This window comes from Pleurodeles waltl, chromosome 10 (assembly GCF_031143425.1).
Source record: "Pleurodeles waltl isolate 20211129_DDA chromosome 10, aPleWal1.hap1.20221129, whole genome shotgun sequence".
NCBI classification, from domain to species: Eukaryota; Metazoa; Chordata; class Amphibia; order Caudata; family Salamandridae; genus Pleurodeles; species Pleurodeles waltl.
Window position 1 is genome coordinate 45,085,548 of NC_090449.1, and position 26,099 is coordinate 45,111,646.

General features: G+C 42.4%; 1 protein-coding gene across 1 annotated transcript; it reads right to left on the reverse strand.

Annotated features, from left to right (window-relative positions):
* Positions 1 to 751: 751 nt before the first annotated feature.
* LOC138262343 (olfactory receptor 1f45-like) lies at positions 752 to 1,705 on the reverse strand. Its single transcript, XM_069212241.1, has one exon. It carries the CDS (start codon positions 1,703 to 1,705, stop codon positions 752 to 754), a length of 954 nt encoding a protein of 317 aa, XP_069068342.1.
* Between the last annotated feature and the right edge of the window lie 24,394 nt (positions 1,706 to 26,099).

A 26,099-nucleotide genomic window follows, 5' to 3' on the forward strand; every position in this document is an offset into this window, starting at 1 on the left:
TGAAATGCAATGGTGATACCTAAGCAGATTTTGTCAACACAATGTGCCATGGGTTCCTCCACATCAGTGGCTGATTGCATGCAATTATGTCCCTCTTTGGTAAATGTTGGAAAGTGGTTCATTAGTTGTGTGGTCAGCACATGACCACCACTGAGAACCAAACACCCCATTGTAGCACTTGATCCTCATAGTGTAGCGTTGCTGAGCCGTCCAAGGCTTACTCAAGGGAGGTGGTGTTGGCTAGTAATCCCCATTCTTGAGCACACAAGCATGACACTCAATAAATGATTGTCCAATCTGTGTTTTTAATTCTGATAAAGTAAAAGTACATTTATTACACACACACTACTCAATACTATGCAACAATTTTAAAATATACACAAATTGATGAAATTACTCTTGGATGAGATGGTGTAATCATTCTTGTCTCCCCCTAGGGGAAATATTATCCAACAACCTACATGGCAAAACATTTCCTGGTATACCAATGCAATATTTGACTGTTAGTTGGAGTGAGAGCACCTAAATATTGCAATAAAAGTAAACATTTGAAAAAATTGGATGGTCTTTGAGGACCAATCTCACATATGTTTCCAAAAAGGGTAAATTATGTGTTTAAAACCATGGTTTTCGTAAGCCTCTTCCCAAAGTTCACCCTCATCATGGCCTGCAACTTCCACTTAAATACGCTGTGGGAAAAACCTATTGTGAAAGTTCATTAATTTCATCTTCTAGGTTGATGCACAGACGTTCACTTCCATTGCTTAAACAAGTTCTTGCTAATAATTTTTCTCAAGGCGCCCTTTACCTCTTTGTTCCTTAGGCTGTAAATAAACGGGTTCAGCATTGGAGACACAGCGGTGTACATCAAACTGACCACTCTGTCATAATTCAGGGAGTACACAGATGAAGGTCTGAAGTACATGAAGATATCTGTCCCATAGAACAAAGCCACCACTGCAAGATGCGAAGAGCAAGTGGAAAAGGCTGCCCACCGTCCAGCAGTGGATGGAACATTTAAGATGGTGGAGATGATACGAGCATAGGAGGCCAGTATTGCAACAACTGTGGTCATTACCACCAAAGATCCCTCAATAAAAATGACATGTTCATATGAAGATGTGTCTGCACAAGATAGTCTGAGGAGGGGTGGAACGTCACAGAAGAAATGGTGAACTACATTGGAACCAAAGAAAGGTAGCTTAGATGCCATCACACTGTAAAGCAATGAATGTAGAGAGGAGAGGACCCAAGATGCCACAACTGACACAACACAGATTTTATTTGTCATAATAGTGGAGTATCGCAAAGGGTTGCAGATGGCCACATATCGATCATAGGCCATGACTGCCAAGAGGAACCTTTCTGTATTTCCAATGAATAGGAAGAAATACAGCTGAGTGATACACCCGGAGAAGGAGATGTTTTTTTTCTTGGAAAGAAGGTTGGCCAGCAACTTAGGGATTGTGGTGGAGGTGAAGCAGGCATCAACAAAAGAGAAATTTCTGAGGAAGAAATACATAGGAGTTTGTAGCTTTGAGTCAAGAACAGTTACTGAAATAATAATGGTGTTTCCTGCCAGTGATGTCAGGTATATGGCAAGAAACAGGACAAACAAGCTAGTCTGACTTTTTGGGTGGTCAGACAATCCTAAGAGAACAAATTCAGTCACAACTGTTAAGTTCTCACAGGCTGCCGACTTCATGATTTCCTGAATGTTGGGAAGATCAAGTCAAATAATATTTAATGGACCAAATAGCACACTGTATTTACCATCATATTGCAGAATCTTTGCCAAATTTTCCCAAATGCAAATACTATCTTCCCTTAAAATCCTTTCACCTTCATAGCATTACATTGTCACATCTCACAAAACATTCTTTTCATTGGCAATAATTTAACTTTATTTTTATTTGAAGTTTTTCATAAGTGCTCATAACATCCCTATTAACTGCCTCTGAGTGCTGAGGTTGGCACAAGTGGGAGATCAGGAAGAGAAAATGCATAGAAGTGTGTTCAAACCAATCTTAATCCTATCTAAGACTCCCACCAGAGAATTAACCCAGAGGACAAAGCCCTTAGCTATGAGAATGTCCAACTCCCAGTTGAGTAGGGTGTGTTGTGTGTAGGCATCAGACTCGTAGGACATATATACATCAGTCACAAAGTACTCACGGGACATAAATTCTACACGAATGCCATAGTGAAGATCACCCATTTGTTTGTGTTGATATATGCAGCACTATCACATTATTCAGCTGCATTGCAAATACCTTGATAACTGTGGTGGGTGTGATATTGTGGAAGACGGTGAGGGTACGTGAGCTCAGACAAGAGGGGCGTGGTGTATTGGAAGGAAGTGTTAGAAGAAATGGAGCGTACAGCGCAAGTAGCAATGGTGTAATCAGTTACTGGCTCCAGAAGGTTTTCACATTTGAATATGAAGAAGGAGTTGGACTTTGTGGATGTGGAAGGTGCCTGTGGGGGGACTTGCAAAACCTTTACTTGAAAGGTGAGTGGGGCACGTGGCTTTAAGCTATTTTAAGTTAGATCTGTGTGTTGTCAGACTAAAGGCTTAAAACTAGGGGTTGACACCCACTTAAACCCACATGGCAGATGGTGATAGGGTGCAACCTTTAGCCAGGCCCCTACTTACATCCATTGATGTCCAGATGAAGGTGACATTATTCATTGCTTTTCGCGTCACCGGAGATATGAGCAGAAGACCTGAAACATGGGGCCAGAACCAATCTGAAGCTGGAGTCAGTTGTGGCAAGAATGTTATTCCACGCTCAATCAATCAATCAATCAATGCTTGTAAAGTGTGCTACTCACCCATGAGGATCTCAAGGCTCTGGGGGGAGGGGGGCAGAGGAGAGAGGGGAGAAAGGAAAACGAAATAGAGAAAAACAAGGGATGATAGAAGAAAAAGGAGTGAAGAGTGAAAAAGCGACAGAGAGAACGAAAATAAAATACTTACTGTGATTGCCACTAGACCACCAGGGATGAGGAGGAGGGACAGGCCTGCGGGTGGAGGAGGGCCTCGAACTGGAAGTCAGAAGACTCCCAGTTCGTCCCAGCAGAGGCAGCAGCAGCACCCAGAAGAGCTGGGGAGGGCAGCAGACACGGACCAGGAGGTCATCTCTGTGTCGATGTCTCTCCCCCTCACTCTCCCTTGGAGACTTCTCCCCATCTAATCTAAACCCAACACGTTCATGTCTTCTCATTCAGAATCCTCCCTGGAAAAGCTCCTGATTCAGACAAAACATGAACTGTCTTCAGAGTGTGCATCTAAGGCATGATCTCCCCACAACCCCTTTGCAATAACTTCATGCCTCAAAAAATGCATGCGGGGTTTCTCTCTGCCAGCTTTTGTTTTATGGAATCTTGCTCTGCTAATGCATAGAAAGAAACATAAACTCATTTTTGTTTAGTTCATGTCAGCATAAACCTCGTTTTGGAGTTAGACAAGGATGTGACAAAGTATAGGGAAAGGCACATTTCATGAGGATGCTCTGAAGTGAAACAATACTTGCAACCTGTGCAAAATGACACCTTTTTTCACAGATCTCCTGCAAAGTTTCGAAAAACGAAATTTAAAACTTCTAACTATGAGCAAATTTGAATTTTTGCTCTGCACGTCACAACATGGTGCCTGACATCTTGGTAGTGCATCTCTCATCACCGCCCTCCCATCTCCGTCATTTCAGCTAATTTAAATAAATGATTTGCAAATTATATGTACCTTCTAGGAGCTATGTAAAGCCCTTCTGTGTGAAGTGATAGCCAGTCTCAATAAATACAATACACATTTTTATGCAATGCAAGCATTTGCTTCAGGGGCGTATTGTTTTTTTGCTAGCTCAAGGATACATGCAATATGTTTTCGAGCAATGTGATGCAAATCCTGTATATGTGTTTAAATTTGATCCGCTTGAGGACAAAGCAAAATTTTCAGCCAATGTGGGAACATCCCTCCCATCTATCCCTCTACCTCTGACACTTGGTCTGTCTGGCAAAGATACTGTAGGTCAGTGCAAGATTCCCTCCCAAACAATATGCAGTGAAACATTGAGCACTACACTCACCTTGTCCTGTAGAGAGAAATGATGATTACTTTATGGCAGAAGCTCCACGATGTGGTATCCAATGTTGTACATCTGTCATTGACGGGTTTGCTGCTGGAGGCATCTCTACAGTCAGAACTACCAGGAAATCTTAGCATCCCATGCAGTTACTGCACATACTCCAACCTTTCTTAAGACAGAGAGACCTGCCTCAGCTAGAGGACTCCGGCATTGCATACGATTGTGGTACACCATACCAGGACACCAGAGATGTGATAGAATGCAGAGGCCACAGAACAGGTGCAAGAGGGCAGGGTCATAGCTATCGTTAGTGCAGTCAGTGCAGTGTCACTTGTGCACACAGTGTGAGGAGCCCACTGCACCACAGGAGTCCCGCACATCTTGTGATGAGCCTTCTGCACCCTAGTTATGGCTTTAAGGCCCCACTGCATCCATACTACATCAAGTGTAAGAGAGATGGCAGCGCTGCTTTGGAACAGCCACAATTAGGCAACCCTGGAAAATATGCATTGGCTTTGGGTTAAGAAGTTTTTGGGGCTGATTTAGATTTTGGTGGAGAGAAAACTCCACTGCAGCGGTGATGGAGTTCCTTCCCAGCCGAAACAATGGTCCGTCTGCCTGATTAAATTCGGATGGATAAAAGTTGGTTGACAACAGAGACTACTCCATCTTCATTGTAGATAAACTTCTCAGATGGCCCAGTAGAGTAAGGGTCGTCAGAGAAATGGTATATGTCTTCTCACTTAATTTAAATGGGTAGACATGTAGCTATTTTTCAATGGCTGTCACTGCCAGTGGTGTAACAAAAAGCCTCTAGACTCCAGCAGTGCAGGGGGGCCTCTGCACAGTACCTGGCCTGTGTGAGTGGGGCCCACTCCATGTTCTTTTCAGTGGGTCTCCTCCAGCTTCATTACGTCACTGGTCACCAGCAGGAGGTACCTGACTGTAAGGGGCACTGAAAAGTACTCAATGCCTTCATTGCATCGCCAGGCTGACAGACATCTCAAAATGTGCCCCTTAGTACCTGCGCCAGGGTGATGGACTGATTAACTCCATTGCTCTGGCAGAGGACTGACTGACCGCCCAAAATTAAATCAGGCCCTTTGTCTTTTAAAACACCTTGATTGATATACATTTGATGCTGCTCAGCACCATCACACATGCAATGTGTTTTGCAGCTCTGCCTACTTTCCTGATTTTAATGTGCATGGTTACCTGCATTTCTTTGTATCTCAAAGTTGGCCTACTTCTATAGTGCTTGAACACTTTTTTTCAGTATTTAGCACTCTATAAATACCAAAGCTCAATCAGTTCCATTGCACAAGCTACTACCACCCTCTGACGTTTCAAATTACAACAGTTTGGTCAAGGTTGTCCACCTGTAATCGTTCATCTACAGATTCTGTATGGATTGTAGATGCACCTGCTTCCCACACTCACCTCAGTCAAACAAAAAACGCTTCAGGAGGAGAGAGCCTGTGCTTGATCACCTGGATACACCATGATATTTATCAGCAAACCCAGTCAACTGGGAGATGATTACTAAAGCTCATGAGATCAGGCTAGTAGTTAAAATAAACTTAATGCAGTCCATTAAAAATCAAAATGCACACCTGCACATTGTGCTGCGTTAAATGTACTTTTCAAATACAACTTGGTGGTGATAAACTGACAATGCTTTTTCAACTATCCCGAAAGAGACCAACAAATTAGTCATGGAAGTTATTAGGCAAAATTTACTACACAATGTGATGTAACATTTTACAATTATACTTTACAACACACACTCCAAACACCAAGAATAGGACAGCATTGATGATACATATTCCAAGTAAAAATGTTTTCGGCATCCATGTTTCTAGATTTGCCTTCAATAATGTTAGCCTTAGGGTGGACTTCCCTCAAACCTTTTGCCTTACTCCTCCAGTTTTTGCTGATTTGGTTTTGCAGGCTTTAGGACTCAGCACACTCTACCAAAGCTAATTAATGCTGAAGTGCTTGTGCTCTCTCCTTCACACAGAGTGAAATTGGTTTACACCCAATTGACACATTTAATTTACTTAAAATATTTTGAACAAGTGGCACCACAAGCACTCAGGGCCTGTAAAGTAAATGCTACTAGTATGCCTGCAGCGCTAATTGTCCCACCCACTTAAATAGCCCTTTTAACAGGCCCAGAAAATGCCATTGCAGCCTGTGGGTGGAGTTTCAAAGGACCATTTGTACCTGGCAAAATAAACATTTTGCAAAACAAAGATAATGGACGGAATGCTGAACAGTGTCAAACATTCACCCCCAGTCTAGTCTGGGACTAAATCCATTGCTTGTTTGCTCACCACACCATTCCAAGTTAGACCTAGCCATATGCAAATCAGTCTTGACCCTGCTCCTCATGGGAACAGTCCAGCACAAAATGCCAGGCCAGGTCCTCCCTGCACCGGAAACCAAGCATTCTGGGAACTGTTTCAGGATTTCACCCCTCATCAGCCATGCTAGCTTGAATCCGATGGCATTCGGAGCAAGGGACCCATGTCTGTGCATACTTTACCACTCAGGGCGAAAATTGGAAAACAAAGATGATGGATGGAATGCTGAACAGTGTCAAACATTCAACCCCGGTCCAGTCTGGGGCCAAATCCTTTGTTTTTTTGCCCACCAGACTATTCCAGTATTGACCAAGCCATATGCAAATCAGTCTTGCCCCTGCTCCCCATGGGAAGAGCCAAGTCCGAACTGTAAGGACAGGTTCTACCTGGGCCAGAAAACAGACATCATGGGACTGGTTTCGGGGTATTACCCCCTCATAAGCCAGACTAGCTTAAATCTGGTGCAAAAAAGCATGGAAGGCTGAATTTTTAAATACCCTTCTCAAAAAACATTATTTGGATCTGACAGACCTGAATGATTTCTGTCAAAATCTCTTCTGCCATTGTTTGAAAAGTAACTGAAAAACTTGTTACATTTGTGACCCCTTCTAGTTGATGATTGGATGCACTTGATGTACCAAAGTGGCAGCTCTGTCACTACTGGATGACCGTAGATATCCTACGCCAAGGTGAAAGACCAGAAATGCACTGTATTTATGCAATACGGTGCATTCTTGTCCATTTTCCTTGCACTGGTGCTGTTTCAGCAGCCTAGAGCCAACACAGGTTCCCTTGCACCATATGCCTGTGTTTTTAGCAGGATTGCATTTGTACAGGAAGGGAAACCTTCCTGTACAAAAAATGATCCAGAGAGGTGGTTTTCTCTTTCTACGTGTGCTGCACAATGCAGCACACGTGGAATGGAAAAATCAAAGGAAAAATCAAGGAGAAATACAAATATTTCTTCTTGTTACGCCTCACTTCAGGAGGCGTAAGATTTTTGTTCATCCCCAGTTTTACAGGCTTTCGTAAATCTGAGGATGTGTCAAATTCCATGGGTGTTGTGTGGGAAAAGCCTGAAACCTGTAAATACAACACCCATGGAATGCCTCCCTAACACAGAGTAAGGCGACGCAGCGACTTGCGCTGCCTTGCCTTACTCCCTATCTATGAAGCCATTCAAAGCCACATAAAGTGACTTTGCTTGGCCTCATAGATATGGTTAAGAAGTTTGTGTCCCCACTGCATCACAAAACATGATGCAACAGTGGTGCATACTTCTCATAAATGTGCCCCTATAATGCTACGCATTGCTTCTCACAGCCCAGAGGGGTGTTATCACCCCCACAATTTAATCTATACATCTGTCTCCATGCCTACTTGATCCATCACGCAAGAACCAGCTTTCATATATCATTGAGCTGCTCTTTGGTTTGCTTTAGGGGGATCAAGAGTTTAGGGGGAGCTACTGATGTCAACATCAACCACTGTCTTTCTGTGAATGAGCAGTGAATTGCAGACGCGTTTAAAGTTAAACCCTGCAAAGGCTGACTGTATTTCACAAAGGATGATCTTTGAAATGAACAGATTCTCACTGGACCTGCTGTGTAAGTCATCCACAACAATAAATAAACAGAGCATGTACACAGACAGTCAGCTTTGGTAGAAAGACAAGTGATTAGCGTGATTAGTGTCCAGTTTGTGTTTCTACCACATAGAACAACTCTGTAATATAACACTAGTTGTAAACGCCGTGATTCACTCGTCTGGTTTAAGGCGATTGTTGGAAAATGGATTATTGGTAAGGGCAGGTAAGTACCTACACTTAGCAATAGGCCACTAACCTCCACTTAGGTCCAGTTAGGTCTCAATAAATTAAACCCAGCTCAACCCTTGGTAGCTTGGCAATGAGCAACAAGGCTTAACTTAGGAGACATGTGTAAAGCATTTAAAAATATAAAAAAAGTAAATAAGTAAAACACAAAACACAATGCAAATCCAACACCAATTTATAGAAATAGATTATATTTTTATCTTTGAAATGACACCAAAATGAATAGAATTGGATAAGGGGAACCAGAGATATGAATTTTTAAAGAATTTATGCTTTTTAGCGCTTAGAAACGAATAGCGCCAATCTGGTCATCTGGTCGCACCTCGACCAGGACAAAGTCAAAGTTTGAGGCCGACCACGATGGAGCCCTGCTCGGCTGCAGCTTGCGGGAGGCCTCAGTCAAAAGTCTTGGACTTAGTCGTTTTCTTGAAGATTTTCTTCAGCGGGACCAAGTCGCCAGTGCAGTCTGACTTCCTGGATCTCGTCCTCGGATCCGTGTCGTGGGAGCCCTTGGTGGAGATATTTACCTTCGGACTTAGTCGTTTTTTTGAGGTGAAAATTCTTTGACCGGGGCAAACCTGAATTTTGATCCGACGTCCCTGAAGCCCTCTTCGGATACACTGCCTGGGAGGTCCCGGTCAACCTTCTACGTTCGGACTTAGTCACTTTTTCTGAGAATTTCTTCACCGGGATGAACCTACAAGTCAGGACGGCTCGCGGTTGAGGCTAGTTCTCCAAACTTCTGGATCTTCTTCCAGATGTTCCTTTAAGGTTCCTTTGAGGCTCCCAGCTCACCCCAGGGTTGCAGAAGCTCGAGATGCTCCTTGAGGGTGGGGACTACAACTCCCAGAATGCACCTGGTGCAAACTCCTTTTTGGCCACTGGACAGTGGTCAGCTGGTCAGTTTCTTCAGGAGTTGGTACAGGGGACCCTACTTAGGAATTCTTCACCTGTAGCAAACAGGGAGTCCCTCCTTGAACCAGTTGAAGCCAGGCAAAGTCCTTCTTGTGGTGAAGCCCAAGTGTGCAGCTGGTGCAGTCTTTCAGAGTGCAGTGTCCAGGTTCAGGTCAGCGGTCCAGCAGGGCAGTCCTTCTTCTCCTGTAGTTCTTCATGGTAAGGATCTAAGGTGTGGGTGCAGCTCTGCCATATATATCCTTGCTCCTGGGTGAAAAACGAGGGGTCCTGGTTCTCCAATCAGCTGCAGGGTCCTTCCCCCTGTGATGACCACTTCCTGGGAAGTGTGGCAAAAATCAATCCCAGGGAGCAACATTCCTCAAAAATCCATCATGGCTGAAACTGTTTTTTGGACGTTCCTAATCTAATCCAAATTTAAGGGAACTTTATAAATTAAAATAAAGTCTCCCCATTCTAGCCTACGGAGGCCATTCACTACAACGAGGGAAAAACAAATGTGGCTGTTTTACCTCACCAGGGCTTATCAAACTAATTTATAATGTCCCTGCTTATAGTCACATGGCGCCCAGCCCTAGGGGCACATAGATCACACCTTAGGGTGACTTATATGTAAAAATAAGGAAGTTTAAGACTTTGGAAATTCCAAAGTCGAATTTTCATGTAACTTAAATTTAAAAGCAGCCAGCAAGGCAGGCCTGCCTTTAAAATGACACTGGGCACCTCAACAGTGCACTTATGGGTGCACTACTATGCTAGGGTCCCTAAACCTACATGCCCTACCATATACTAGGGACTTATGGGTAGGATGACTTAGTCAATTACAATTAGCCTAATTTGCATACTGATTTTACACAGAGCACAGGCCCTGGCACGATTAGAGTCAGGAAAACACCAGCAAAAAGTGAAAAATGGGGGCAAAAAGTCAAGGGGCCTCTGCAATCAGCCCTGTTTTCTCACAGTGATGTCATTTTACTAGGGACCATGGAGAACTCAGTAGACTACAGTTTGCCCAGAATGCAGTTGTGAGGCTTCTCTGAGGTCACATTAGGAACAACCACATAAGCCTGATCACTATAGAGCTTCCGGTTTGACAGAAGATGATATTCAATGCAATAGGAATAATGTATTAGGGTAATGTATGCAAGGACTCAGGAATTTGTAGCAGCCACGTTAAAGTGCCATAAATTGTCACAGTCCCTTTGCTCTGCTAACCTATGTCTGCTTGAAAGTCCCAGGGCAAGAACTGCCACCTTTGGAGGCAGAGCTTTCTCCATCATCACACCCACTAGTTAGAACTCCTTGCCCATTGCCCTACACACTAAAAGGCTATTGATGATCTCCTGTTAGTGCTCAAAACACAGCTTTTTGCGAACTAATATAGCTTTTGCTCTCTGTTTGTTTATCTGCTATCTTTAAGCATCCTCTGTAACCACCCAGCCCCCTTCATCTCTCAGGACAAAGTACTTGGTTGGGGGGTGGGGAGCACTTTGGGCTGCCTTCTGGCCAGCAAAGAAATTAACTAGGCCCAACAGCGTACCAGGTAGTTCAAAGCATGAATTACACTAAGGGTAACTCAGGAAAGTGTCTCCAGTTTTACATAGCATGCATGAACTCACATAGGACAAAACTCACAAGAAGTGTGCACTAAAGACACAGGGAATAGGAGGAACAGCCGCATCAATGGCTTTACTACATCACGCTAATCAAAAGTGCAAAAGCGGGCAAAACACTACAAAATCTACTCTTCAGCGAAAGGGACTTTTTTGGATCCCCAATTGAATTATAGGGTTTGAGTTAGATAAGCAACCTCTTTCTCGACCTCTACACTTTCGAACGTGAGTTGCAAGCAGCCTGCTCAGAACACTCAATTGGAAACATTTCTGTAAAACAATGAATCTGATTGTGACGTTAACACCAATATAGAGTTCAGCCTTTTTCCCTAAAGCATTATGCTGAATATTTCTTCTGTCACATCGAGTGAGGGTACTTAAGCACCTTAAGCCCTGGCTGTACCACTTCACCCCTCCCATCTACTATTTAGTTTCAGAAGTTGCTCATTGATCCCTCTGTGGGAAGAGGGCCAGGGCTAAATATCAGAAATCTATTTGTAATTAGTACAAGTTGTGACAGGAGTCTCCATCAGCAATACAGCACTCGCCAGGCATCTGCAGTCTTAATACAATGCGTAAATTCAATACTGCAGAACCCCAGAGGGAGTAAGGAGGAGAACATGGGCAGGAGCTTGTCCTCCTTCAAGACCATTTACATTTAACCAAACAGAAGCCCGGCCCTTACTTACAGGGTAAACCCTCCAGACTGATTTGGAAACTGCTTCGTTTCCTTTGAAACCCTCACCCACCAGAGTTACCCCTAGGTGGCGTGCTTCATCATTGGGTCCATCCCGTCTCACTTCAGAACGGGGCATGCTGTGAGCGACGAATTATGTGGGAGCACTTTAAATATATGTTATACACTACGATGAAATATAATATGAGCGGAGGGTCATAAAAAGATTTTTAAAAACCTTTCTCATAGAAAAATTAGTGTTTTAATACCTGCCCTATTGGCAGTATGATTAAAACGGGGTTAGTGGAAAGGAGGTCATATTATGTACCTGCCTTTCTAATAGGTGAGGTCTACATATTTTAAGCCCACCCCTGAGCTTTTCATCAGGACCAAGAGTGACTCCCTAGTGTAAACACAGTAAATAGAGTGGTGAAACCAAATGTTTGGGGGTGCACATGCTCTTCCAAATTCCTAATGAGGACCCTTGTTTCATCTCATCTGCATTCCCTGAACCACAGCAACGCCCCCTCCTAGCCCTGCTGAGCTGTATGTACAGAGGATAGAATTCTATGAGAGGCTTGTTGCTGCCTATGTGTGTCCTTTATGTTAAAGTTACATTTTTATGTCCTTAAAACATTGCCTGCTCAGAGGTGACCAGTGTTTAATTTGAGCTGGTGGTTGCAAGCGGGGCCCACTGGCACATGCTTTTTGGGGACCGGCACTTATTTATTCTTATCAGCCTTACCTAGAACAAGAGAGAGAAAAACCCACGAGGAGAAAAGAGGAAAAGAAAGACAGAAAAACTACGACAAAAGGGGAAAAAAGGGACAAAAAAAATCAACAAACGAGTGAGATAAAAAGACAGGAACTTTCTGGTGGTGAATTAAAGAGACATTAGTTGGAATCAACGCGATACAGCCTTATTATTCTGCACCAGTGGCGTAACAAAGCCCCCTGCAGCCCACATGGTATGGGGGGGGGGGACCCCGAGCCCCAGTGGACTCCCTTAGCACAGTACAATGTGCAGGTACGGCAGGCCCCTGACTGAGTAGAGGAGGGAGGGAGCCCTCTACAGGTATTTTGCAGGGAGGTCCCCTTCAGTTTTGTTATGCCACTGTTCGGCACCTCGACATACAACAGCGCGAACCAATGGGTTCTGAGCAAAATGTTGGCCTTTGCACCAATTCTTTTACGAACAATGCACTGCATGTTTCCCTAGTCCTACACTTGTTCAAACTGTCTCAATCGCAAATGTATGTCTGTGTGGGCAAGATGTCTCTAATTGTGCCTGGGTGGTGATTTTTTAGGGTATACACTCTCAGGACAAACAAAACTGATCAGTTATTGTCCCTGCCGCTTGTGTGGCTTCCATGTATGAGTGCCTCCTGGGACAGAATGGAACAATGGCAAGCACCAATGTGAGGATGATTTGGCAGGCAGCCAGACACACAGAACTTGCACCTGCTGAGTGAGAGCCTTCATAGTGATGAACTGTTCCCAAAGGCAAAGCCCAAGCACCTTCAGTTTCCCCCTGGTGACCCCCAGACTGTGTAAGACAACAGCACAGCGCATGTTTGTGTCCCACCTTTGGGGGGTGGCAGGGGATTGGGGGTGTAGGGGGAGGACTTGGGGGTGAGTGTCTGAGTGGATGTGTGAGTGGGCGCATGAGTCTCTGAGTGCATGCATGACTGAATGAATTAGTGTATAAATGAGTCTTTGAAATTTTTTTTGTATATCTTCAAATATCCTCGAATATTCAAGGTTGTTTGAGGATATCGCATATTATGAAGAAAAATCATTTTAAACCCATAATTTGACCATAAAACACCCCTATGTCACAACTCTGGGGTCAGGGCACATCCACCCTCACCCCTTATACCACTTATCATTTCTATTTTCAGCCCCTGGGACCCTCTCCGATAACATAAAATGGCGGCCACAACTTTCTAGTCAGGTTGTGGCCAGCCAATTACAGCACTTCTATTAGCGCACACATTCACGATTTGTTTGTGGCCTGAGATCTACAAATGCATTTCCCCATTAATATCTCCAAAATGGTCAGATAAGCGAAAGCACAATTTGCGTCCCAAAAGCTAGCTTTCTGCCAAATTTGGTATAATTCCATCCAGTGCTTCGGCCTGTAGTTGTGTACGGGAATTAACATAGGAACTGTAACTTTTTTGACCAACCCTTTTTCTCGGCCCCTACTTGATGGATCACACGGAAACTTTCCATGCACAACAAGAAGCACAGGCACACTTTTTGGGGAACATTTTGTGAAGATTCGTCAAATGATGCCAATGATATAGGCAAGTCAAAAGCACTTTTTTCTATGGAAACAAAGTTCTAACTATAACTACCTAATGGCAACTTCCAGTAGGTTTTATATATATATATATATATATATATATATATATATATATATATATATATATATATACATATATATGTGTGTGTGTGTGTATATATATATATATATATATATAGATATATATATATATCTCAGAGTCAGAGTGTTTCCGTGGGTGTGAGGCAAAGTGCAAAAACATTTTCCTGGATGTGAAAGTGAGTGTGAGAGAGCCTGGGTGTGAGAGTAAGTGTAACAGTTTGAGTCTGGATTTGAGAATGGATGTGAGAGTGTCTCTTTGAGTGTAAGAGTGTCTGCATGGGTGTGAGATTGTGTGTGAGATTGTCTGTGTGGCTGTGAGTGTGGATGTGACAGTGTCTTTCTGGGTGTGTGTCTCTGGGTGTGAGAGTGGATGTTGGGGTGTTTGGGTGTTTTAACAGGTGTCTGAATTTATATCTATTTGTTTTTTGACGTTTTGTAAAATCTGTGGATCCACCCGCAGATTTACACTGGGGGCAACGCTGAGCCCTGTGGAACTCGGAAACCATAAAAAAATACATTTTAAGGCATATAAAGAACATTTTCACTACTTTTACATAACTATGTAACCCCATGGGTTCAGGGAACCTCCACCCTGACCCCATTGACTACACTTACCTGAGATTTCAGTCCTGGGCACCATTTCCCGATGAAATAAAGTGGCAAACGCAATGTTCCTGTCTGGTAGTGGCCAGCCAATCAGATTCTCCCAGTGGCATATGGATCCACGATGGATCCACAGCACTAGCCATCTATATTTTTTGGCCTTAATTTACTTCAAAACTACTGAACAGATTTACACCAAACCACCAAAAGCACAATCTGTGGAACAAGATCTAGCTTCATGCAAAGTTTGGTGTAATTCCATTCTGCGGTTTGGGCTGTAGGCGTATCTAAATAATGCAAAATCCCCATGGACACAGAATGGAGAAAAAGTGTTTTGGGATCCCCTTTAATTTGGGCCTCCGCTTCACAGATCACCCCAAAACTTTCAAGACAGCAGCTGAACTGACCAAAGTATGCATTACATAACTCTCCTGCATGCAGGCAACCCTACCCTTTGAAAGGTCTTCGGCTGTGCACAGTGGGGATTTGGCCACAAGGCCTGGGCTGCGGCAAAGGTGTCGGTCACATGGTCACATTCCAATGAATAAAATAAAGTGGCCCCAGTCACCGTTTTGATTTTTCATTTTTACAATCTCATCGGAGTCCATCAGGATTCCAGACAATTTTTGCCACCTTTTTTTTAGCTTTTGGCACTGGAGGAATCCCGCTTGGTCCCTCCCATGGAGCCTAGGTGACCATGGTTTCCTTTCCCTGCCCTCTTATATTTTGTGTTATAAACATGTTCTGGACAGGGGACTAGGGGCCAGATGTATCAGAGATCCGTTGGGCATTTCTTAAATAGATAATTTTAAGAAATTGCTATTTAAGAAATGCAAAATGGGATGTGTGAAATTTGCGACTCGGTAATAGCGATTTCTTAAAATTCGCAATCGCTATTACTGAATTGCAATTAGAGAATGGGACTCCATTCATCCCTATGGGCCTGTAGGCCCATAGGTGCAAATGGTTTTTCATTTCCCAATTTGTGAATTCCAGTTAGGAATTCGCAAGTTAGGTAATGCAAACCCAGGGTGCTGGGGGCCTAAGGCTCCCTCTGATGCGCCCCAAAAAAGTATTTGCAGATATGTGAAGCACACACATGCCCTAAGGGCATGTGGGCGCTACATGTCATTAATAATGCATTTTTACCTATTGCACATGCTTACCACCAAATTGGATTTGGTGGTAATTGCATTTCCTAAATGCCCAATTCGTATTTAGGAAATGCTTGATACATGTGCTTAGGAAATTGCAAATAGGAATTCCCTATTTGCGATTTCCTATTCAGAGAATCACAATTTGCAATTAGAAAATGCATGGGGAAAAGTAATTTTGGGACCCCCCCTTTTTTCTTGACCCCCACTAGATGGATCACCACAAAACATTTCATGTACAAACTAGTCAAAAGATAGCACCTTTTTAGAAAGTTTCATGGAGGTTTGTCAATTGATGTCTAAGTTATTAGCAACACATACAAATATTTTCCCATGGAACGGGAGGCCTAATCATAATTTCCTAGTGGTGACCGTCACTAAGTAATATTTGTAAACATTTTAACCATAAGTAATATATACATTTGTTAAGTAGGGCCATAAGAATATCTATATATTTTTAAACCATAAGTATTATATATATTTATTCAAAGAAATGCACAAATGTAGATACATACATATAATCAAATTATAAATGTTTACACACACAGGCAAACACAAGCATATACTGTACATATGTGTTTCAAGTATGGTGGTCATGTAGGAAAGGTCCAACTCTTGAGCAGCCTTCTGAAGATAATCTTATGGATGGAGGTAGTGAACTCCATAGTTTGGCTGTTTGGACAGAGAAAGATGTACCACCTATATTTTTGTCTTTCATGCTGGTGGTTGCAAAGCAGGGAAGAGCTAGGCTTGTGACTTTATATGTATAAGTAGCCTGGCAGCAGAATTCTGAATTTGTTGCAGTCTTTTCATAGCTGATAAAGATGATCCATTGAAGAGGCCATTGGCATGATCAAGTTTAGACAGTGTGATGCTATTAATTGTGTTTGACCAATGACTTTGTGGCTTTGACATGGCATTAGACATTCAGTTTAGCTGCCTATTGGCTTTGACATGGCATTAGCCATTACATTCTGTATTCAGTTTAGCTGCCTATTGGCTTTGACATGACATTAGACATTACATTTGATATTTAGGTTAGATGCCTATTGGCTTTAAAGTGGGGTTAGACATTGCAGTTGAGACATTGCGGATGAGCTGTGTTTTTTCCAAGCTGTGTTTTTCCACATGGTAGACCAAGCTGTTTTCTTCACACCAGACCTTAGCTGATAAGAGCACGTAGATTTTGTGTTTACCTCGCAATCCAGTCTGAGTGCGAGGGAGCTCGGAAGAATTGGCCACTCTCCAGGGTTCTTCGGTTCTTACATTGAGTTTGCTTTTAAGGATGACTCTGTGCTACAGCAGGGGTAGATGGAATCTGCTTTGACTTCAGACAGGAGCTAGACGTCAGTTGCCTGTCTCCTGTTTGGGTAGAAAATCTCTTTCTCGCAGTTGACCGGAGTCATCAACTTGCAGACCCCAGAAAGATGAAGCTGAAGATAGGCCCTACAGCCTTGCCCAAACGGTGATGAATTTTGACTTTTATGCTTTGTTTTGAAGTTATGCTATAATATAATCACATATATTTGCTGTGTACATTGCAACTGAGAAGTACTTTGATATATTTTGCTTTCATTGCTACAACTACTTTTGAACGTGTGCTTCCAATCTACTAATTTCGTCTCCCAGGAACTTCGTGGTGGAGAATTAATAACAATAAATGTCTTCTTTAAACTCAGAAGTGCATTCCAGAGGGGTTCTGTAATCTTGGTTATGCGATAAGAGGGAAAGCAGAACAATTTGTCGTTAGTCGTCAGTCTGGGAGTCAAATTGGAGTTTGAAGTGCACTATTTAAAAGTGTAATTGTTTTTTGTTGTTTAGAGAATTACTGAAGCACGGCAGACCATGTTTGAAAATGCATGTGAAGTTAAACTGCCTTATGGTGCTGTGAGAAACATGTTTTCTTGTTTATCAGGACTGTATGAGTCTTCAAATGAGTGCTGTGATAAAGCATATTTAGAAAATGTGCCTTTTGAAAGAAATGATGTTTCTTTTTTTTCTTGACAGAAGGGTTTGGATACTTTGATCTGCTTACAGAAAAATGCAGGAGAGATGTAGGCAGTTAGAACATGAAAATAAGAATTTACGTGAGCAAATTAGCCAGAACACATTAATGCAAGATAATGCTGAAATCTATAAAACTGCTGTTTTAGAAGAATCTGGCTTTTCCCATTATAGTAATGAGGGGGTTAAGACAGCTGTGAGCCAGTCTGAGCCTCCGTGTGAGCAGAGCATAGAGCAAAACACCCCTCATTCCTGAACAGATAACACTGAGAACAGAGCTCAGAATGTTATATACAGACTGCTTCTGCAAAGAAAAATTAATTCGGACATGGCAGAAGTACCATCGCAAAATGTGCAGTTACTGGCACAAGTAAAACAAAAGATTTGAGAGTTTCTTATTGTTTGCACTGAGCAAAAGACACTGAGTTTCATGAGAAAAAAACATGGGCAGCTGCGCGCTTATAATTTGGCAAACAAAATAATTTAGACTTTAGGTTTCTGTGCAGTGCAAGAGGGAAACACTGATTTACATGTAAATCAGGAACAGGGGAGGACAAGAGTGCCCCTGGAACTTTGGAGTATTGAAACTGAAATATCAAGCATGCAGTGGGTGATGAATTCACCTACATCTCACAGCTTAGGACAGGTACAGAAAGCTAGTATCATACACTGGATCTGGTGCATGCAAGACAGGGCTAGAGTCACTGCAGCCCTACATGAACAGGTGTCACAAGCCCCTTTTCAGGATGTGGAGAGGGTGCAGGGAGTACCACAGGTAAAAGAGTCACCAATTAAATTGAGTGGACCATTTGAATTTGTGTCCCCTGAGGATAAAAAGCGTGTGTGTTTGACTAATGATTACAATCCAGTTACTGAAAAGTTGTTTTCTAGCACAGGAGAAGGAACAGTGTTGTACAATGTGTGTCAGACTTTAAAGCAAGAGCTGCTTGAGATGTGTCATTTTTACACTGATTCTTGGTTCACTGTCAATGGTTTAGCCGTTTGGTTTTCCACATGGCTTGTATATAACTGGTTCAATTCCCTTGCAAATGTTAAAGAGAAAAATTCAGAGTCTGAAGTGTCCACCCAGAATTCTGACTTAGTGGGGATGGCTAAGTGGGTGTGAGAGAGGGTAGTTTAAATATTACATACTTTAGATGTGAAATGCTTATACTTATCAATGCTGAAATAACAAGACATAAAGTATTAATCGTCTGAATGTATTCTAAACATACTTATAAGAGTGAAGAAATTATTGTACACATATACTAATGTGGACTATAAGAAATAATTGTTGTTTGCATTATGATTAATTGAATATGTTAACACGAAGATTGCATTTATTAGAATCCATAAGTCTTAAGTTAGCGTGAGCTGAAAACTTAGCTGTGTAGCTTGCATATTAAAGCATATTTTTCTGTTTCTCCAGTGTGCTGATTCGCAAAAGGCCATGACCCAGCATGTGTTCTTTTCTTTGTTATATGTCGCGAAGTGAGGATTCTTCTCACCCGCATGCTAGCTGTTTTAGTATAAGTTTTGTACGTTTTTTGCAACATTATTTGAAACATCCAAGGACAATCGACCATAGACAAGAGAACTTTTGACCTGAAGAACGTGCCAAAGAATGAAGTAACCCCGGATGTGCCACCTTAGAAGACGTCAATTATGAAAACCAATCAAAGTGTTATAAATTATCGTAGGGTGACAATTGCATTACTTAATGTATAATTTGATAGGTCAAAGATAGTGGGGTGTAGCGACTATCCAATAGAATTTTGGGGGAAGGTATTGCGAAAAAGGGATAAAAACCCAAGACACAGAAGACTCGAGAGAACTAGGTTGGGAATGATATCGAATGCATCCAGAAACTCTGTCACTCTGTTTAGTGACTTGAGACTTAAATAAACCATCCTTATCCACAGACTGCCCCATTACACGTTTCCTCCTTATGAGGGAAGTGTCCCCTGTCCTTTAGACGAAATAGATTGACGGCGGTTTAACCGATGTCCTGAAGACGAAGCCTGATCCTGTATGCTGACTCATTCCGAGGACGGTAATTATGACAATTGCTATCGTAATTTGTCTATCTGATTTTCCTTTCTAGGTACCAACTGCTGTATTTTTGGATAGAGACCCTCGTTAGATGTTTTCTAAATTAGTGTTCTAAATTGTTTTGCATGAAGTCCAACATGCTGATGCTAATTAGTGGTTAGATTAGGTGATCATCCTGACTGACGCAAAAGATGAGACTGACATTGTACTGTGCTGAACTGAGATGTCTACGTTATTTTATGTGTTCTAATGTATGTTTATCTTACATTGGTGTTTTTATGTTCGTGATCTTTGCATTGTCAAAATCATATCACAGTTGCCATATCGTGACTATATTTTTTCTTCTTGGTTTTGAGATTAATACTCTTGTTATTAGATTGTAATCAATAGGGAATAAAATTCACAAAACTCCAATAAAGTTGTGGTTATTCATGACTGTAAGGGCATGACTCCGCCGACAGTTTAATCAATGTCTAAAGTGAAGTACATTGTGGTGATATATGTTGATAATCTCATTACTATATTGCTTGACATATTGATCAGTTATCTCGTTCTACGGTGTCTCACCACTGGGTCAAAAGATTCATCGGCCTAGAACGAGTCCTAATGTGTATAAATTGACATAGAAGGACGCGTTAACAGTTCTGGTATCAGAGGATGGTTTGGCCCTTGGGGGCCCTAGGACGGAGATTCATTGTTTAATTTGTTTTTCTGTGATAATGCAATTCGGAAGTATGATGGGTTTCTAAGTTCACCATGGCTTTCCCGGGATCTCGGAGCCTGTCTAAATGAGTTGGGAATGTTCTTGGCACCATAGTGTGTGTGGTTAGGGTATCTGCGCTTGCCTAAGCTTATGCATCTTGCAGGTGATTGTGAAAATGTATGTGTATTTATGCCAAATTAAGTGTTGTTTAGCAGGAGTGGGCGTAGTCCACAGTATGAGAGTAGGGAAGTCGGCGTACTTCATGTGAATGTAGCGCTTGTTGCTCAAAATTATCCACATGGTTGGTTGTTGTGTACGGACCTGTCGAGGTTCAAGACTCCGGAGTATGAAGACAATTGTGGTTTATGTTGTAATCTTTGCAGTTTAATAGGTCAATCGGGCGTGGTTGACAAGTCGAGTTTGAGTTATAAGGTGTGTATGAAACCTTCGATGGAGATTTGACAAATTCTAAAGTGCACTAGAAGGAGAAATTGACAAGTCGAGAATAGAATTTGCGGGTCGAATTCTGCTTGCGTATGCAGGAACTGATAAGGAGAAAATATCGGCTGAGGCTTCAAGTGAAATCTCTGTAAAGTTCTGAAGCGAATGTGTTACCCTTCCTGTAGTAAACCAACAGATTTGTGATGTCATTTTTAAGGTGCTCGCAATAATTTGCATTAGTTTGTGTGAGTTTTAAGGGTTCAGTGAGGAGCGGACAAGCCGCAAGACTTTGTCAGCTGCAGTGTGTGTGTGTGAGTGTGATGTCAGTGGTGCCGTGCTGGGATAGGTCAGATGTCGAGAGGGGTCGCGCACGGATTGGCTGCCGTCCGTGAGAGGCAATAGGTTGAGAAAGGCAGGTAAAGAGTATCTTGGGAATTAAGCCATTTCTGATTAAAACGAAATAAGAAAATCGCAAAAATGAATTTTGTCAAAGCATTCAAGAGCGCTCTAAAGGGAGATGTATATATTGTTGCAACCGATGGGGAACCTACATCACCTGAGGGCACACCAGCTTATACGGTTATGGAAGAAAAGGGTGTTGCGCATTGTTTACGGATGAAACAATGGCGCAAATTAACAGAGAAAGAAGGCTGTCTAGCGTTTCGAGAACATGGGACGTTTAATCCAAAGGTACTAGAAAATCTAAGATGGATGTTAAGTACGCAGAAACCTCCTCCAAGACTGGCAAAATATGAGGCTTTGGCTATTTGGGACTTGATGGCTCTTAAGCATAGACAAGAAAGGTTTCAGAGAAGACTGAGAAGGGCAGAAAAATCCTATGCAGAGGCTAGATGGGATAATGAGAGCAAGATGTGGAGACGGGGAATTGTAGACGGGTTGAAGTTATTCCCAGCAATAACTCAGGGAGAAGAAACACAGGGAAAGAAAGCTTCCTGTAAAACCGACAAAGATTCAGGCAAATCTAAAGAAAATAAAAGATCCTGGGAAGAGGAAGATGATTCAGATGATGAGGAATTTATGGATAGACTGTTACATGATCACCCGCCACCATATGCGGTGAGCGACAGCGCTCCAAGTACTAGTGTGGATCCTGGGAACTAGACGCAGGAAAAGGGAGTTACTGATATGGTACAGACTAGCGATACAGCTTTGATACAGAATGGTGACAGTGTACCCACTGCACCAGACATGCCGATACAGTTGCAGCCTCCACCACAGATAAAGAGAATCTACCCTGATGCCCCCGTGCTTGAGACTACTTCGAATTTGATAGTGCCGCCAGATCCGATATACACAAAGCCAAAACTAATACAGATCGAATCAACTCTGAAATTAATGTCTCAACCACAACCACAGTTAATACCAGAGTATAACCCTGTAGCAGGACCACTGTTAGTACCTGTTCCGGGTACATTGGAACACACCTATGGAGTTGCTGCTCCAAGGAGTCTGGGTCCAGGTCAGACACCTGCCGCTATATCGTTACCCATTACTGTTGGTCCCTCAGTGCCATTGTATGCACAAGGTAAAGCAGGGGTGTGTGACCAGGGAGTGATGACTCAGGAGGCGATAAGAGGAGGGCTTAGGGAAACTCCACAGATAATGGCCCCTGGAGAACAAGTAAATGAACCACCCAGACCCTTAATGGACCTTAGTCCAATGGTGGCACTTCTCGAAGCAATGCGTCAAGCAGGGTTGGGAGTTTTAACTCTGCAAACCATGAGTACGATTACCTCACACTCCCCAATGATATATGCAGGGAACATTTCACTGCAGGGTTTTACAGTTCAACAGTTAAATGAATGGTTAGAAAAAACGTATACTTCACAAAAAACTGCAGTGACTACAGTTGAACCTGAGAAAGAAAAACAAGATGAATACCTGAACTTTGTTCGACTAGGGGCAGAAGCTGACGAGTTAGTGGAAGGAACAATGGGAGTAAATAAATTAGAATCATACACAGAGGCAGAATTGAGATACTTGTGCCCCAAGATTACCAAGGAGGTAGGCAAGGTACATCAGAGATTAGCGAACCTAGCAGACAAATACAATATTGATATCGGAAACACTAAGCATTTGAAAAGGAGTTACAGATTAGATTTTGACTCAAAAGATTTTGAACATATGAGATCTGCAGGCATGAAGGCACATTTGAGAGAACTGTTGCAAAGTGCACAGATTTGGGGTGCATTGGAGAAATGGGAGGGCCGATGGGCGGAAAAAAAAGATAAGGGAAAAGGTGATAGCCCAGGGTCTAATCAAGCTAGGACCTCACCTGATTTAGAATTGGTAAAAATATTACCTATGAGAGAAACAGCTGGTGGTGTTTTATTACATGTGCCATGGACTAGAGGAGATATTCTATCGTTCACTAATGATTATCCTAGATTGAGAGAGAAACCGATTGAGTGGTATCAACAAACGGACAGGTTTGTGAAACTTGCACAATGTCTTTGGGAAGACTTAAATACCTTGTTTGAGATCATTGTTCCGCCTGATTTGTGGCTCAAGTGCAAAAGAGGGGTAGATTGGCCGACGAAGGAGCCGGCGAGAGATAAGGTGACCGGAGCACCTTCAGAAGAGGTGATGAAATATTATCATAAAGTGATTGAGTTTTCAGGTGACTCACTTGCAGAAAATCGACCAGACTTCTCTAGAGGTTAAGGAGTCAATACATGCTTATTATGAGAGATTGTTGAAAGCGTTCAAGCATTACAGTTATACTGAGACTATCAAACCGAAGGATATGAACCACCTTGTGTTTAGATTCGTCGAAGGATTGAGACCGGAGGTTAGCCAAATGATTAAGAATCATTTAATTTGTTGGCAAGCTAAAACGATTGATGAGGTGTTGCAGTATGCAAAGTACTATAGTGATGAGATTGAGTTGAAGCAGAAAAAGCTGAAGGAAAAGGTGATGATGATGCAGATAAGAGCTGCACAGGCTGGAATACAGGGAAATGGAGTTCAGCAGATGATACAGTAACAACCGCAAATGAATGGTGTGTTTCAGGTACAGCTGAGAGGCCGAGGTCGAGAGAACCGTGGGTTAGACATGAATAACGTTGTTATTCAAAATGAGGTTCAAGGAGCGAAAAAGATGTCACCATGTCACGCGTGCGGGGGCGTGGGGCACTGGAAACGGGAATGCACAAATATGGTGCAGGATGGTGCAGTTCAGCAAAGCACTAATGTTGGTACATTACAAAACTCACGAGGTCCGAAAATAAGACATCAAAATCCAAATTTTCAAAATAACTTGGTACAAATGCAAGGGGTACAGCCCATGCAGCAGATGCAAATGCCACGTTTTCAGTCAATACAGATGCAACCAGTACAACAGCAGATTCCTATGGTGCCTAGACAGCAAATGCAATTACCAATGGCTCCGATGGGACAGCAACAGGTGATGCTTCATCAACAGGTCACAGGTCAGGTAACAAATCAAAACAACACTGTACAACAGTTCCCACTACAAGGTGAAAATGGGATGAATGAGGATTGGTCAGATGATAGTTCACACAGTGAAGAGTGTAGGCTTGCAGCATCCCTAGAGGTGGATCAGAGAGGCCCATATGTAGAGGGAAAGGTGATGGGCTATAGGGTTTCATTTTTGGTTGATACAGGAGCCACACGCTCTACAGTTCGAAGTGCAGAAGTCCCAAGATTACCACTGTCAGGGCGTACCATATGAGTGGTTGGAGTAGCAAATCAGTATCTGACCAACCCCATTACAGATCCAGTACAGGTTGAGATAGGCAACTTCCAGGTACTACATAGGTTTGTAGTATGTCACTCACGTCCGGTATCCCTACTGGGAAGAGACTTACTGTGCAAGACAAAATGTTCAATTACCTGTTCCAATGATGGAATTGAAGTACAGACAAATAGTGATGATGAGGGAGACGAAAGTCAATTTATAAAGGAAGAAACAGGGACAAATGAAGACTACCCTTTGATTACTCTATTCCCAATGCATACCTTGATTGATCTGCCTGTCGAACTGCAAGGAACAGTAACAGAGAAAGTGTGGGATTTGACTGGGAAAGAAGTAGGATTAATAAAAGGAGTGGAACCAGTCAAAGTTCAGATAAAACCAAATGCAGTGTTCCCACAAGTGCCACAATATCACATGACCCAAGACACCCTTATTGAAGTATCACAAATAATTGCAGACTTTCTCAGACAGGGAGTTCTGAAAGAGGTCTTGAGCAGTACATGTAACTCTCCCATAATGGGTTTAAAGAAGCCCTGTGGAAAAGTTCGATTTGTGCAGGATTTGAGAAAATTAAATGAAATTGTGATAAAGTGTTGCCCTGTGGTGCCCAACCCAGCAGTAATAATGTTTCAGGTCCCCTGTGATGCTGAATGGTTTACCGTAGTAGACCTATCACAAGCCTTCTTTTCGATACCTCTTCATGAGGACAGCCAATTTTTGTTCAGTTTTAAATTTCTGGATAAGGTGTACAGTTGGTGCAGAATTCCTCAGGGTTTTTCTGAGTCACCATCCATCTTCAATCAAATATTGAAAAAGTATTTGGAACCTCTTGTGCTGCCTTTCAATTCAACTCTTGTGCAGTACATCGATGATTTGCTAATTGCATCCAAAACAAGAGACAGTTGTAAATATGATACCATTGCATTACTAAATCATCTGGGAAAGAATGGACACAAGGTGTCACCCAGAAAGTTACAATATTATCAGAAAGAAGTAAAATACTTGGGACATTTGATTGAGAAAGGGTCCAGAAGAATATCAAAAGAAAGGATAACAGCTGTTTTGCAAATGAATCCCCCAACAACAAAAAGAGATGTCAGGATGTTTTTGGGAATGGTGGGCTACTGTCGCCAGTGGATACCCAACTTCTCAATCATTTCAAAACCGTTAATAAAACTGACAGGAAAGGAAGTCAAGGATGAGCCATATACTATAACTTGGTCAAAAGAGGAGCTTGAATCATTCGTAGAATTAAAAGTATGCATGTGCAGAGCACCAGCATTGGGAACGCCAGACTACGAGAAACCTTTTCTGTTGTTTTGTCATGAACGTGATGCTTGTTCTTTGTCTGTTTTAACACAGGTCCACGGAGATGCAAATCGCCCTATAGCATATTTTTCAGCTACCTTGGACCCTGTTGCAGCAGCCTTACCGGGTTGTTTGCATGCAGTTGCAGCAGTTCAGTCAGTCAGTCAAAATAACTTTATTCGGCAGTTGCCATAAAAGTACAAACCAAGACAGATTT

Coding starts and splice junctions, on each gene's coding strand:
- LOC138262343 (XM_069212241.1), bottom strand. CDS start 1,705: ATGAAGTCGGCAGCCTGTGAGAACTTAACAGTTGTGACTGAATTTGTT.